At 55.9% G+C, this 15235-nt stretch overlaps 1 protein-coding gene across 1 annotated transcript in view; it reads left to right on the top strand.

Annotated features, from left to right (window-relative positions):
- The first annotated feature begins 1026 nt into the window (after positions 1-1026).
- The window catches only part of LOC139390652 (fms related receptor tyrosine kinase 4), a 229918-nt gene continuing 215709 nt past the window's right edge, over positions 1027-15235 (top strand). The window contains exon 1 of the mRNA XM_071137920.1: positions 1027-1116. Within this exon, the coding sequence (XP_070994021.1) occupies positions 1059-1116 (58 nt within the window). The 5' untranslated portion in view covers positions 1027-1058. The remainder of the gene's footprint in view (positions 1117-15235) is intronic.

Consider the following 15235-nt stretch of genomic DNA (forward strand, 5'->3'; position numbering starts at 1 on the left):
CAAAAATGTCTAATACCCTGTTTTCACTTTGTCATTATGGTGTATTGTGTGTAGATTGATGAGGGGGAAAAAGTATTGTATCCATTTTAGAATAAGGCTGTAACGTAACAAAATGTGGAAAAGGGGAAGGGGTCTGAATACTTTCCGGATGCCCTGTAGCATCTCTAAGGGACTTAAAGATCTCTGAGGCTGAAATTGATATTGACAGACATATTTGTTTGTGGCATGACCTTACCAGAATCTAATTGTATATTGTTAACCATTAAAGCAAGTTTTCAATTCTGCAAAAATGTTATTGTTGTCATATGATCCTGAACAGGGATTAAATCAAGTAAAGGATAAAACTCCCATTAACGATTTTAAATGTCAAAAAGTACAAGTTGAATTTGGGAAATTGTGTAATTCTTTACAATTCTTTATAAATGGAGGAGACTGAGTCAAGGATATAACTGTCATTAACTCGCCTATGTATGTCTAAGGTTAAAGTTGAAAATTGTGAATTGGTAAATTACTTGGCTGTGTGTAGTGTTGAATTTCAAGAGAAGCAACAGTGACATACCAGTTAAATGAAGCAGTCTAACGTGGTAATAATATAGTGTTGGGATTACATCTTCACTCCAGGAAGGACATTTCTCGTGGGATTCCTCCACGGTGACTGGAAGGCTTAGCCTGTTTTATGAACGAGAGTGGCGTTGTGCGTGTGCCCGTGTGTGTGTGTCCTATGTGTGCGTGCCAGTCACGAGCGAGGGAAAAGGAAACCATTGTGGGTCCATTCAGGACTTGATTCATCCTTTGGTTTTTTTTAAACAGGGAAATAGGAAATGGTTTATTTTAGTTTTCTCCATTTCACCCAGCACATCCTCCTCGTGCGGTTCTAGTGACAGAGTCACCGCTTCCCACTTCCACACTACGCGCACCTGAGTTTGTCCCGTTATCCCTCACCGAGTTTTATTTGACCCCTTTTTCTCTGCGGCTCTTGCAGTCAACACCTCAAACACGCGACGTTTTGTAGTAAAAATAAGAATCGGTTAAACCTTCGCAGGACTGGAGAATTGGAAATGAAGAGAGATTTGACGTGTTTCTGTCGGATTTGGTTTGGGATCGCTGCTTCTTCAGGTAAGACGCTTTGTTAGATTATCAGACCGTTTTGGATAGCGCAGTCAAAAGTTTATCCCGGCAACACGCACATCTGGGGAGGGGGGTTGGTGTGGGGATTCTGATATAATCTTTATCGTGTGTTGTTTTGTAACAGATGTGGACTAGGATAATAACCCATTATTTTAGGAATACTATATATGTCATGTTAGATTTAATTAGCTAAGTTCAAATAAGTGTTCTCCAACTCAGCCGGACAACTTCATTCTCATATTCACTGACATCATAGTCTGATATGACATACGTTGTTGTTTCTACAGCTGATTGGCCCCTGTGCTTGGTCAATTAAAAACCATCTAAAAAGAAAGATTGAGTTATGAAGTTGTTTTTGTGATTTCCTAAGCTAATGAATAGGCAATTCATTTGTACGTGTATCCTACCTCTAAAACTACGGTTTTCCATGTGAATATGAGTTTGTCGATCTTCAGCTAGAGACCTAAAACGGGCTTTTCTTATGAATTGTTTTGTAAAACAATCGCTTGTAAAATTATGATTGCTTACTTATGAATGAATGGGAAAACAGCGTTGACATCCGGACCACAATGTGATGGTCTGTGGAGAAAGATAAATTCATTAGTTAAAGGACGCACCGTCACTACGGGGAGTCTTACAAGCGTCCCGAATGGCATTACCCTATTACCCATATAGTGCACTGCTTTTGACCAGAACTCTATGGGCCCTGGTCAAAAGTAGTGCACTATATAGGGAATATGTTGCCATTTGGGACGTCCTACAATACTGTGGTTAGAAAGAGAGACAGAGAATTAAAGATCATTGGCAGTAATTAATCAAGAAAACCCAGGGGGATAGAAGATACCTGGGTGGAGTTTAATGTGATGACCTTATCATGATTGAATCCTTTTGGATGATGGGATCTAACCTACTGGGGAGCTGGATATATATTATATATATTATATTCCTACAGTCATTGGCATCAATACATCTAAATGGTGTAATACATCATGGGAATTAGAGCTGTATCTAGATTGTGGCTTATTCCCAAAATGGCACCCCATAGAGCTCTGGTCAAAAGTAGTGCACAGAGACTTATGGGTAGAATCGAAATTAAGATGTATTAATGCCAATGACTGTAGGAAGGATGACCTATATCCAGTTCCCCAGTAGGTTAGATCCCATGTATTATAGACTGGCCCTATATCCATTATAGACTGGCCCTATAACCAGTTCCCCAGTAGGTTAGATCCCATGTATTATAGACTGGCCCTATATCCAGTTCCCCAGTAGGTTAGATCCCATGAATTATAGACTGGCCCTATATCCAGTCTCTGTGATTTGAGTAACCCTTCAGCCTGGTTAGGGTCTGAGTAACCCCTCATCCTGGTTAGAGTCTGAGTAACCCCTCAGCCTGGTTAGGGTCTGAGTAACCCCTCAGCCTGGTTAGGGTCTGAGTAACCCCTCAGCCTGGTTAGGGTCTGAGTAACCCCTCAGCCTGGTTGGGATCTGAGACAGAACTAGACTACACATCAGTTTCAGTTGATTAGTGGCTTTTTGTTCATGGCGATCATAAAATTATTGCCGGCCTGTTTGATGTATAATGCAAATAATGAATAATTCTGACAATGGATCCTTACAATATTACCAATAGTAGGATTCATTAATGAATTGTCGTAGTAGTAGCAGTAGCAGTGGTAGTGGTGGTGGTGGTAGTAGTAGCGGTGATTAGTGGTGGAAGTAGTAGTAGTGGTGGTGGTGGTGCTGGAAGTAGTAGTGGTGGTGGTAGTAGTGGTAGTGGTGGTGGTAGTAGTAGTGGTGGTAGTAGTGGTGGTAGTGGAAGTAGTGGTAGTGGTAGTAGTAGTAGTGGTGGTGGTAGTAGTAGCGGTGATTAGTGGTGGTGGTGGAAGTAGTAGTAGTAGTGGTGGTGCTGGAAGTAGTAGTGGTGGTGGTAGTAGTGGTAGTGGTGGTGGTAGTAGTGGTGGTAGTAGTGGTAGTGGTGGTGGTAGTAGTGGTGGTGGTGGTAGTAGTGGTAGTAGTAGTGGTGGTGCTGGAAGTAGTAGTGGTGGTGGTAGTAGTGGTAGTGGTGGTGGTAGTAGTAGTGGTGGTAGTGGTAGTAGCAGTAGTAGTAGTAGTAGTAGTGATGGTGGTGGAAGTAGTGGTGGTAGTAGTAGTAGTGGTAGTGGTAGCAGTGATAGAGGTAGTAGTGGTAGTAGTAGGAGTGGTGGTGGAAGTAGTGGTAGTGGTAGTGGAAGTAGTAGTGGTAGTGGTAGTGGAAGTAGTGGTAGTGGTAGTAGTAGTAGTGGTGGTGGTAGTAGTAGTGGTGATTAGTGGTGGTGGTGGAAGTAGTAGTAGTAGTGGTGGTGCTGGAAGTAGTAGTGGTGGTGGTAGTAGTAGTGGTGGTAGTAGGAAGGAAAGGTGGCCAAATGAGGTGTTGGCTTTGGGGGTGACCAGTGAGATATACCTGCTGGTATATGATCAGTGAGCTGAGATAAGGCGTAGCTTTACCTAGCAAAGACTTATAGGTGACCTGGAGCCAGTGGGTTTGGCAACGAATATGTAGCGAATATGTAGCGAGGGCCACTACAGGTCGCAGTGGTGGGTGGTATATGGGGCTTTGGTGACAACGGATGGCACTGTGATAGACTGCATCCAGTTTGCTGAGTAGGGTATTGGAGGCTATTTTGTTAATGACATCGCCAACATCGACGATCAGTATGCACGGAATGCTGCTGGGGAAAAAACCTTTTGGCGAATCCAAGCCTGCCCTACTGTAGGTCTGGATTGAAATGCACTGTAGGCGCCAGGAACACCTGCTGTGACATCTGCATACGCGACCAATCAACTTTTTATTTGATTTTTTAAAATTCTTTATTTAACCAGGCAAGTCAGTTAAGAACAAATTCTTATTTTCAGTGACGGCCTAGGAGCAGTGGGTTAACTGCCTGTTCAGGGGCAGAACGACAGATTTGTACCAACGCTCTAACTTCTAGGCTACCTGCCACCTCTACACTCTAACCACTAGGCTACCTGCCACCTCTACACTCTAACCACTAGGCTACCCTGCCGCCTCTACACTCTAACCACTAGGCTACCTGCCGCCTCTACACTCTAACCACTAGGCTACCTGCCACCTCTACACTCTAACCACTAGGCTACCTGCCACCTCTAGTGGCAGTGGGTTAACTGCCTTGTTCAGGGGCAGAGCGACAGATTTGTACCAACGCTCTAACTTCTAGACTACCTGCCACCTCTACACTCTAACCACTAGGCTACCTGCCACCTCTACACTCTAACCACTAGGCTACCTGCCGCCTCTACACTCTAACCACTAGGCTACCTGCCACCTCTACACTCTAACCAATAGGCTACCTGCCGCCTCTACACTCTAACCACTAGGCTACCTGCCACCTCTAGTGGCAGTGGGTTAACTGCCTTGTTCAGGGGCAGAGCGACAGATTTGTACCAACGCTCTAACTTCTAGACTACCTGCCACCTCTACACTCTAACCACTAGGCTACCTGCCACCTCTACACTCTAACCACTAGGCTACCTGCCGCCTCTACACTCTAACCACTAGGCTACCTGCCACCTCTACACTCTAACCAATAGGCTACCTGCCGCCTCTACACTCTAACCACTAGGCTACCTGCCACCTCTAGTGGCAGTGGGTTAACTGCCTTGTTCAGGGGCAGAGCGACAGATTTGTACCAACGCTCTAACTTCTAGGCTACCTGCCACCTCTACACTCTAACCACTAGGCTACCTGCCACCTCTACACTCTAACCACTAGGCTACCTGCCACCTCTACACTCTAACCACTAGGCTACCTGCCGCCTCTACACTCTAACCACTAGGCTACCTGCCACCTCTACACTCTAACCACTAGGCTACCTGCCGCCTCTACACTCTAACCACTAGGCTACCTGCCACCTCTAGTGGCAGTGGGTTAACTGCCTTGTTCAGGGGCAGAGCGACAGATTTGTACCAAAGCTCTAACTTCTAGGCTACCTGCCACCTCTACACTCTAACCACTAGGCTACCTGCCACCTCTACACTCTAACCACTAGGCTACCTGCCACCTCTACACTCTAACCACTAGGCTACCTGCCGCCTCTACACTCTAACCACTAGGCTACCTGCCACCTCTACACTCTAATCACTAGGCTATGAGAAACTCCGACACCTCTGTTAGCCTCATTAAAGATACAAAACTTTCCCCGGTGAACTAAAAATATCCGAAAGTCATATCCCTACTAAGCCAAGCCTCCACTCCATGGTTCCTCCAGGAACAAGAGCCAGAGAAAGGGACCAGTTTCCCTCCGTGGGACCTTCTCTTCCCCTACTATCACCCTGTCTCTGACCCAGCCCACTATCACCCTATCTCTGACCCAGCCCAGCCCTTCTGTATCTGACCCAGCCCAGACAAGTATCTCTGTCTCTGACCCAGCCCACTATCACCCTATCTCTGACCCAGCCCAGCCCTTCTGTCTCTGACCCAGCCCAGTATCTCTGTCTCTGACCCAGCCCAGTATCTCTGTCTCTGACCCAGCCCAGCCCTTCTGTCTCTGACCCAACCCTTCTGTCTGTGACCCAGCCCAGCCCTTCTGTCTCTGACCCAGCCCAGTATCTCTGTCTCTGACCCAGCCCAGCCCTTCTGTCTCTGTCTCTGACCCAGCCCAGTATCTCTGTCTCTGACCCAGCCCAGCCCTTCTGTCTCTGACCCAGCCCAGTATCTCTGTCTCTGACCCAGCCCAGCCCTTCTGTCTCTGACCCAGCCCTTCTGTCTCTGACCCAGCCCAGCCCTTCTGTCTCTGACCCAGCCCAGCCCTTCTGTCTCTGACCCAGCCCAGCCCAGTATCTCTGTCTCTGACCCAGCCCAGTATCTCTGTCTCTGACCCATCCCAGCCCTTCTGTCTCTGACCCAGCCCTTCTGTCTCTGACCCAGCCCAGCCCTTCTGTCTCTGACCCAGCCCAGCCCTTCTGTCTCTGACCCAGCACAGTATCTCTGTCTCTGACCCAGCCCAGTATCTCTGTCTCTGACCCAGCCCAGCCCTTCTGTCTCTGACCCAGCCCTTCTGTCTCTGACCCAGCCCAGCCCTTCTGTCTCTGACCCAGCCCAGCCCTTCTGTCTCTGACCCAATACACTATCTCTGTCTCTGACCCAGCCCAGCCCTTCTGTCTCTGTCTCTGACCCAGCCCAGCCCTTCTGTCTCTGACCCAGCCCTTCTGTCTCTGTCTCTGACCCAGTCCTTCTGTCTCTGACCCAGCCCACTATCACCCTGTCTCTGACCCAGTCCTTCTGTCTCTGACCCAGCCCTTCTGTCTCTGACACAGCCCTTCTGTCTCTGACACAGCCTTTCTGTCTCTGACCCAGCCCAGTGTCTCTGTCTCTGACCCAGCCCTTCTGTCTCTGACCCAGCCCTTCTGTCTCTGTCTGTGACCCAGTCCTTCTGTCTCTGACCCAGCCCACTATCACCCTGTCTCTGACCCAGCCCTTCTGTCTCTGACCCAGCCCTTCTGTCTCTGACCCAGCCCAGTATCTCTGTCTCTGACCCAGTCCTTCTGTCTCTGACCCAGCCCACTATCACCCTGTCTCTGACCCAGCCCTTCTGTCTCTGGGCCAGCACTTCTTTCTCTGACCCAGCCCTTCTGTCTCTGACCCAGCCCAGTATCTCTGTCTCTGACCCATTCCAGCCCTTCTGTCTCTGACCCAGCCCACTATCACCCTGTCTCTGACCCAGCCCTTCTGCCTCTGACCCAGCCCTTCTGTCTCTGACCCAGCCCAGTCTTTGTCCCTGACCCAGCCCAGTCTCTGTCCCTGACCCAGCCTCTCTGTCCCTGACCCAGCCTCTCTATCCCTGACCCAGCCCAGTCTCTGTCCCTGACCCAGCCCAGTCTCTGTCCCTGACCCAGCCTCTCTGTTCCTGAACCAGCATCTCTGTCCCTGACCCAGCCTCTCTGTCCCTGACCCAGCCTCTCTGTCCCTGACCCAGCCTCTCTGTCCCTGACCCAGCATCTCTGTCCCTGACCCAGCCTCTCTATCCCTGACCCAGCCCAGTCTCTGTCCCTGACCCAAAACAGTCTCTGTCCCTGACCCAGCCTCTCTGTTCCTGAACCAGCATCTCTGTCCCTGACCCAGCATCTCTGTCCCTGACCCAGCCTCTCTGTCCCTGACCCAGCCTCTCTGTCCCTGAACCAGCCTAGTCTCTCTGTCCCTGACCCAGCCCAGTCTCTCTGTCCCTGACCTAGCCCAGTCTCTGTCCCTGACCCAGCCTCACTGTCCCTGACCCAGCCCAGGCTCTCTGTCCCTGACCCAGCCCAGTCTCTCTGTCCCTGACCCAGCCCAGTCTCTCTGTCCCTGACCCAGCCCAGTTTCTGTCCCTGACCCAGCCCAGTCTCTCTATCCCTGACCCAGCCAAGTCTCTGTCCCTGACCCAGCCTCTCTGTCCCTGGCCCAGCCTCTCTGTCCCCGACCCAGTCTCTCTGTCCCTGATCCAGCCCAGCCTCTCTGTCCCTGACCCAGCCCAGTCTCTCTGTCCCTGACCCAGCCCAGTCTCTCTGTCCCTGACCCTGCCCAGTCTCTCTGTCCCTGACACAGCCCAGTCTCTCTGTCCCTGACACAGCCCAGTCTCTCTGTCCCTAACACAGCCCAGTCTCTCTGTCCCTGACCCAGCCCAGTCTCTCTGTCCCTGACCCAGCCCAGTCTCTCTGTCACTGACCCAGCCCAGTCTCTCTGTCCATGACCCAGCCCGGTCTCTGTCCCTGACCCAGCCAAGTCTCTGTCCCTGACCCAGCCTCTCTGTCCCTGACCCAGCCAAGTCTCTGTCCCTGACCCATCCCAGTCTCTGTCACTGACCCAGCCTCTCTGTCCCTGACCCAGCCTCTCTGTCCCTGACCCAGTCTCTCTGTCCCTGATCCAGCCCAGCCTCTCTGTCCCTGACCCAGCCCAGCCTCTCTGTCCCTGACCCAGCCCAGTCTCTCTGTCCCTGACCCAGCCCAGTCTCTCTGTCCCTGACCCAGCCCTGTCTCTCTGTCCCTGACCATGCCCAGTCTCTCTGTCTCTGACCCAGCCCAGTCTCTCTGTCCCTGACCCTGCCCAGTCTCTCTGTCCATGACCGAGCACAGTCTCTCTGTCCCTGACCCAGCCCGGTCTGTGTCCCTGACCCAGCCCAGTGTCTCTGTCTCTGACCCAGCCCAGTCTCTCTGTCCCTGACCCTGCCCAGTCTCTCTGTCCATGACCCAGCCCAGTGTCTCTGTCTCTGACCCAGCCCAGCCCTTCTGTCTCTGACCCAGCCCTTCTGTCTCTGTCTGTGACCCAGTCCTTCTGTCTCTGACCCAGCCCACTATCACCCTGTCTCTGACCCAGCCCTTCTGTCTCTGACCCAGCCCTTCTGTCTCTGACCCAGCCCTTCTGTCTCTGTCTCTGACCCAGTCCTTCTGTCTCTGACCCAGCCCACTATCACCCTGTCTCTGACCCAGCCCTTCTGTCTCTGACCCAGCCCTTCTTTCTCTGACCCAGCCCTTCTGTCTCTGACCCAGCCCAGTATCTCTGTCTCTGACCCATTCCAGCCCTTCTGTCTCTGACCCAGCCCACTATCACCCTGTCTCTGACCCAGCCCTTCTGCCTCTGACCCAGCCCTTCTGTCTCTGACCCAGCCCAGTCTTTGTCCCTGACCCAGCCCAGTCTCTGTCCCTGACCCAGCCTCTCTGTCCCTGACCCAGCATCTCTGTCAGTGACCCAGCCTCTCTATCCCTGACCCAGCCCAGTCTCTGTCCCTGACCCAGCCCAGTCTCTGTCCCTGACCCAGCCCAGTCTCTGTCCCTGACCCAGCCTCTCTGTCCCTGACCCAGCCTCTCTGTCCCTGACCCAGCCTCTCTGTCCCTAACCCAGCATCTCTGTCCCTGACCCAGCCTCTCTGTCCCTGACCCAGCCTCTCTATCCCTGACCCAGCCCAGTCTCTGTCCCTGACCCAGCCTCTCTGTCCCTAACCCAGCATCTCTGTCCCTGACCCAGCCTCTCTGTCCCTGACCCAAGCTCTCTGTCCCTGAACCAGCCTAGTCTCTCTGTCCCTGACCCAGCCCAGTCTCTCTGTCCCTGACCTAGCCCAGTCTCTGTCCCTGACCCAGCCTCTCTGTCCCTGACCCAAGCTCTCTGTCCCTGAACCAGCCTAGTCTCTCTGTCCCTGACCCAGCCCAGTCTCTCTGTCCCTGACCCAGCCCAGTCTCTCTGTCACTGACCCAGCCCAGTCTCTCTGTCCATGACCCAGCCCGGTCTCTGTCCCTGACCCAGCCAAGTCTCTGTCCCTGACCCAGCCTCTCTGTCCCTGACCCAGCCAAGTCTCTGTCCCTGACCCATCCCAGTCTCTGTCACTGACCCAGCCTCTCTGTCCCTGACCCAGCCTCTCTGTCCCTGACCCAGTCTCTCTGTCCCTGATCCAGCCCAGCCTCTCTGTCCCTGACCCAGCCCAGCCTCTCTGTCCCTGACCCAGCCCAGTCTCTCTGTCCCTGACCCAGCCCAGTCTCTCTGTCCCTGACCCAGCCCTGTCTCTCTGTCCCTGACCATGCCCAGTCTCTCTGTCTCTGACCCAGCCCAGTCTCTCTGTCCCTGACCCTGCCCAGTCTCTCTGTCCATGACCGAGCACAGTCTCTCTGTCCCTGACCCAGCCCGGTCTGTGTCCCTGACCCAGCCCAGTGTCTCTGTCTCTGACCCAGCCCAGTCTCTCTGTCCCTGACCCTGCCCAGTCTCTCTGTCCATGACCCAGCCCAGTGTCTCTGTCTCTGACCCAGCCCAGCCCTTCTGTCTCTGACCCAGCCCTTCTGTCTCTGTCTGTGACCCAGTCCTTCTGTCTCTGACCCAGCCCACTATCACCCTGTCTCTGACCCAGCCCTTCTGTCTCTGACCCAGCCCTTCTGTCTCTGACCCAGCCCTTCTGTCTCTGTCTCTGACCCAGTCCTTCTGTCTCTGACCCAGCCCACTATCACCCTGTCTCTGACCCAGCCCTTCTGTCTCTGACCCAGCCCTTCTTTCTCTGACCCAGCCCTTCTGTCTCTGACCCAGCCCAGTATCTCTGTCTCTGACCCATTCCAGCCCTTCTGTCTCTGACCCAGCCCACTATCACCCTGTCTCTGACCCAGCCCTTCTGCCTCTGACCCAGCCCTTCTGTCTCTGACCCAGCCCAGTCTTTGTCCCTGACCCAGCCCAGTCTCTGTCCCTGACCCAGCCTCTCTGTCCCTGACCCAGCATCTCTGTCAGTGACCCAGCCTCTCTATCCCTGACCCAGCCCAGTCTCTGTCCCTGACCCAGCCCAGTCTCTGTCCCTGACCCAGCCCAGTCTCTGTCCCTGACCCAGCCTCTCTGTCCCTGACCCAGCCTCTCTGTCCCTGACCCAGCCTCTCTGTCCCTGACCCAGCCTCTCTATCCCTGACCCAGCCCAGTCTCTGTCCCTGACCCAGCCTCTCTGTCCCTAACCCAGCATCTCTGTCCCTGACCCAGCCTCTCTGTCCCTGACCCAAGCTCTCTGTCCCTGAACCAGCCTAGTCTCTCTGTCCCTGACCCAGCCCAGTCTCTCTGTCCCTGACCTAGCCCAGTCTCTGTCCCTGACCCAGCCTCACTGTCCCTGACCCAGCCCAGGCTCTCTGTCCCTGACCCAGCCCAGTCTCTCTGTCCCTGACCCAGCCCAGTCTCTCTGTCCCTGACCCAGCCCAGTTTCTGTCCCTGACCCAGCCCAGTCTCTCTATCCCTGACCCAGCCAAGTCTCTGTCCCTGACCCAGCCTCTCTGTCCCTGGCCCAGCCTCTCTGTCCCTGACCCAGTCTCTCTGTCCCTGATCCAGCCCAGCCTCTCTGTCCCTGACCCAGCCCAGTCTCTCTGTCCCTGACCCAGCCCAGTCTCTCTGTCCCTGACCCTGCCCAGTCTCTCTGTCCCTGACACAGCCCAGTCTCTCTGTCCCTGACACAGCCCAGTCTCTCTGTCCCTAACACAGCCAAGTCTCTCTGTCCCTGACCCAGCCCAGTCTCTCTGTCCCTGACCCAGCCCAGTCTCTCTGTCACTGACCCAGCCCAGTCTCTCTGTCCATGACCCAGCCCGGTCTCTGTCCCTGACCCAGCCAAGTCTCTGTCCCTGACCCAGCCTCTCTGTCCCTGACCCAGCCAAGTCTCTGTCCCTGACCCATCCCAGTCTCTGTCACTGACCCAGCCTCTCTGTCCCTGACCCAGCCTCTCTGTCCCTGACCCAGTCTCTCTGTCCCTGATCCAGCCCAGCCTCTCTGTCCCTGACCCAGCCCAGCCTCTCTGTCCCTGACCCAGCCCAGTCTCTCTGTCCCTGACCCAGCCCAGTCTCTCTGTCCCTGACCCAACCCTGTCTCTCTGTCCCTGACCCAGCTCAGTCTCTCTGTCCCTGACCCAGCTCAGTCTCTCTGTCCCTGACCCAGCCCAGTCTCTCTGTCCCTGACCCAGCCCAGTCTCTGTCCCTGACCCAGCCCAGTCTCTCTATCCCTGACCCAGCCAAGTCTCTGTCCCTGTCCCAGCCTCTCTGTCCCTGACCCTGCCCAGTCTCTCTGTCCATGACCGAGCACAGTCTCTCTGTCCCTGACCCAGCCCGGTCTGTGTCCCTGACCCAGCCCGGTCTCTGTCCCTGACCCAGCCAAGTCTCTGTCCCTGACCCAGCCTCTCTGTCCCTGACCCAGCCTCTTTGGCCCTGACCCAGTCTCTCTGTCCCTGATCCAGCCCAGCCTCTCTGTCCCTGACCCAGCCCAGCCTCTCTGTCCCTGACCCAGCTCAGTCTCTCTGTCCCTGACCCAGCCCAGTCTCTCTGTCCCTGACCCAGCCCAGTCTCTGTCCCTGACCCAGCCCAGTCTCTCTATCCCTGACCCAGCCAAGTCTTTGTCCCTGTCCCAGCCTCTCTGTCCCTGACCCAGTCTCTCTATCCCTGATCCAGCCCAGCCTCTCTGTCCCTGACCCAGCCCAGCCTCTCTGTCCTTGACTCAGCCCAGTCTCTCTGTCCCTGACCCAGCCCAGTCTCTCTGTCCCTGACCCAGCCCAGTCTCTCTGTCCCTGACCCAGCCCAGTCTCTCTGTCCCTGACACAGCCCAGTCTCTCTGTCCCTGACCCAGCCCAGTCTCTCTGTCCCTGACCCAGCCCAGTCTCTCTGTCCCTGACCCAGCCGAGTCTCTCTGTCCCTGACCCGGCCGGGTCTCTGTCCCTGACCCAGCAAAGTCTTTGTCCCTGACCCAGCCTCTCTATCCCAGCCCAGTCTCTGTCCCTGACCCATCCCAGTCTCTGTCCCTAAACCCAGCCTCTCTGTCGCTGACACAGCCCCTCTGTCCCTGACCCAGTCTCTCTGTCCCTGATCCAGCCCAGCCTCTCTGTCCCTGACCCAGCCCAGCCTCTCTGTCCCTGACCCAGCCCAGTCTCTCTGTCCCTGACCCAGCCAAGTCTCTCTGTCCCTGACCCAGCCCTGTCTCTCTGTCCCTGACCCTGCCCAGTCTCTCTGTCTCTGACCCAGCCCAGTCTCTCTGTCCCTGACCCAGCCCAGTCTCTCTGTCCCTGACCGAGCACAGTCTCTCTGTCCCTGACCCAGCCCGGTCTGTGTCCCTGACCCAGCCCGGTCTCTGTCCCTGACCCAGCCAAGTCTCTGTCCCTGACCCAGCCAAGTCTCTGTCCCTGACCCAGCCTCTCTGTCCCTGACCCAGGCTCTCTGTCCCTGACCCAGTCTCTCTGTCCGTGATCCAGCCCAGCCTCTCTGTCCCTGACCCAGCCCAGCCTCTCTGTCCCTGACCCAGCCCAGCCTCTCTGTCCATGACCCAGCTCAGTCTCTCTGTCCCTGACCCAGCCCAGTCTCTCTGTCCATGACCCAGCCCAGTCTCTCTGTCCCTGACCCAGCCCAGTCTCTCTGTCTCTGACCCAGCCCAGTCTCTCTGTCCCTGACCCAGCCCAGCCTCTCTGTCTCTGACCCAGCCCAGTCTCTCTGTCCCTGACCCAGCCCAGTCTGTGTCCCTGACCCAGCCCGGTCTCTGTCCCTGACCCAGCCAAGTCTCTGTCCCTGACCCAGCCTCTCTATCCCTGACCCAGCCCAGTCTCTGTCCCTGACCCAGCCCAGTCTCTGTCCCTGGCCCAGCCCAGTCTCTGTCCCTGACCCAGCCCAGTCTCTTTCCCTGACCCAGCCCAGTCTCTGTCCCTGACCGAGCACAGTCTCTCTGTCCCTGACCCAGCCCAGCCTCTCTGTCCCTGACCCAGCCCAGTCTCTCTGTCCCTGACCCAGCCCAGTCTCTCTGTCCCTGACCCAGCCCAGTCTCTCTGTCCCTGACACAGCCCAGTCTCTCTGTCCCTGACCCAGCCCAGTCTCTCTGTCCCTGACCCAGCCCAGTCTCTCTGTCCCTGACCCAGCCGAGTCTCTCTGTCCCTGACCCGGCCGGGTCTCTGTCCCTGACCCAGCAAAGTCTTTGTCCCTGACCCAGCCTCTCTATCCCAGCCCAGTCTCTGTCCCTGACCCATCCCAGTCTCTGTCCCTGACCCAGCCTCTCTGTCCCTGACCCAGCCCCTCTGTCCCTGACCCAGTCTCTCTGTCCCTGATCCAGCCCAGCCTCTCTGTCCCTGACCCAGCCCAGCCTCTCTGTCCTTGACCCAGCCCAGTCTCTCTGTCCCTGACCCAGCCCAGTCTCTCTGTCCCTGACCCAGCCCTGTCTCTCTGTCCCTGACCCTGCCCAGTCTCTCTGTCACTGACCCAGCCCAGTCTCTCTGTCCCTGACCCAGCCCAGTCTCTCTCTGTCCCTGACCCAGCCCAGTCTCTCTCTGTCCCTGACCCTGCCCAGTCTCTCTGTCCCTGACCGAGCACAGTCTCTCTGTCCCTGACCCAGCCAAGTCTCTGTCCCTGACCCAGCCTCTCTGTCCCTGACCCAGCCCCTCTGTCCCTGACCCAGTCTCTCTGTCCCTGATCCAGCCCAGCCTCTCTGTCCCTGACCCAGCCCAGCCTCTCTGTCCCTGACCCACCCCAGCCTCTCTGTCCCTGACCCAGCCCAGCCTCTCTGTCCCTGACCCAGCACAGTCTCTCTGTCCCTGACCCAGCCCAGTCTCTCTGTCCATGACCCAGCCGAGTCTCTCTGTCCCTGACCCAGCCCAGTCTCTCTGTCTCTGACCCAGCCCAGTCTCTCTGTCCCTGACCCAGCCCAGCCTCTCTGTCTCTGACCCAGCCCAGTCTCTCTGTCCCTGACCCAGCCCAGTCTGTGTCCCTGACCCAGCCCGGTCTCTGTCCCTGACCCAGCCAAGTCTCTGTCCCTGACCCAGCCTCTCTATCCCTGACCCAGCCCAGTCTCTGTCCCTGACCCAGCCCAGTCTCTGTCCCTGGCCCAGCCCAGTCTCTGTCCCTGACCCAGCCCAGTCTCTTTCCCTGACCCAGCCCAGTCTCTGTCCCTGACCGAACACAGTCTCTCTGTCCCTGACCCATCCCGGTCTGTGTCCCTGACCCAGCCCGGTCTCTGTCCCTGACCCAGCCAAGTCTCTGTCCATGACCCAGCCTCTCTGTCCCTGACCCAGCCCGGTCTCTATCCCTGACCCAGCCAAGTCTCTGTCCCTGACCCAGCCGAGTCTCTCTGTCCCTGACCCGGCCGGGTCTCTGTCCCTGACCCAGCAAAGTCTCTGTCCCTGACCCAGCCTCTCTATCCCAGCCCAGTCTCTGTCCCTGACCCATCCCAGTCTCTGTTCCTGACCCAGCCTCTCTGTCCCTGACCCAGCCTCTCTGTCCCTGACCCAGCCTCTCTGTCCCTGACCCAGTCTCTCTGTCCCTGACCCAGCCCAGTCTCTCTGTCCCTGACCCAGCCCAGTCTCTCTGTCCCTGACCCAGCCCAGTCTCTCTGTCCCTGACCCAGCCCAGTCTCTGTCCCTGACCCAGCCCAGCCCTTCTGTCTCTGACCCAGCCCAGTATCTCTGTCTCTGACCCAGCCCTTCTGTCTCTGACCCATCCCTTCTGTCTCTGTCTCTGACCCCGTCCTTCTGTCTCTGACCCAGCCAACTATCACCCTGTCTCTGACCCAGCCCTTCTGGCTCTGACCCAGCCCTTCTGTCTCTGACCCAGCCCAGTATCTCTGTTTCTGACCCAGCACAGCCCTTCTGTCTCTGACCCAGCCCAGTCG

Source organism: Oncorhynchus clarkii, chromosome 31 (assembly GCF_045791955.1).
Source record: "Oncorhynchus clarkii lewisi isolate Uvic-CL-2024 chromosome 31, UVic_Ocla_1.0, whole genome shotgun sequence".
Taxonomy (NCBI): Eukaryota; Metazoa; Chordata; class Actinopteri; order Salmoniformes; family Salmonidae; genus Oncorhynchus; species Oncorhynchus clarkii.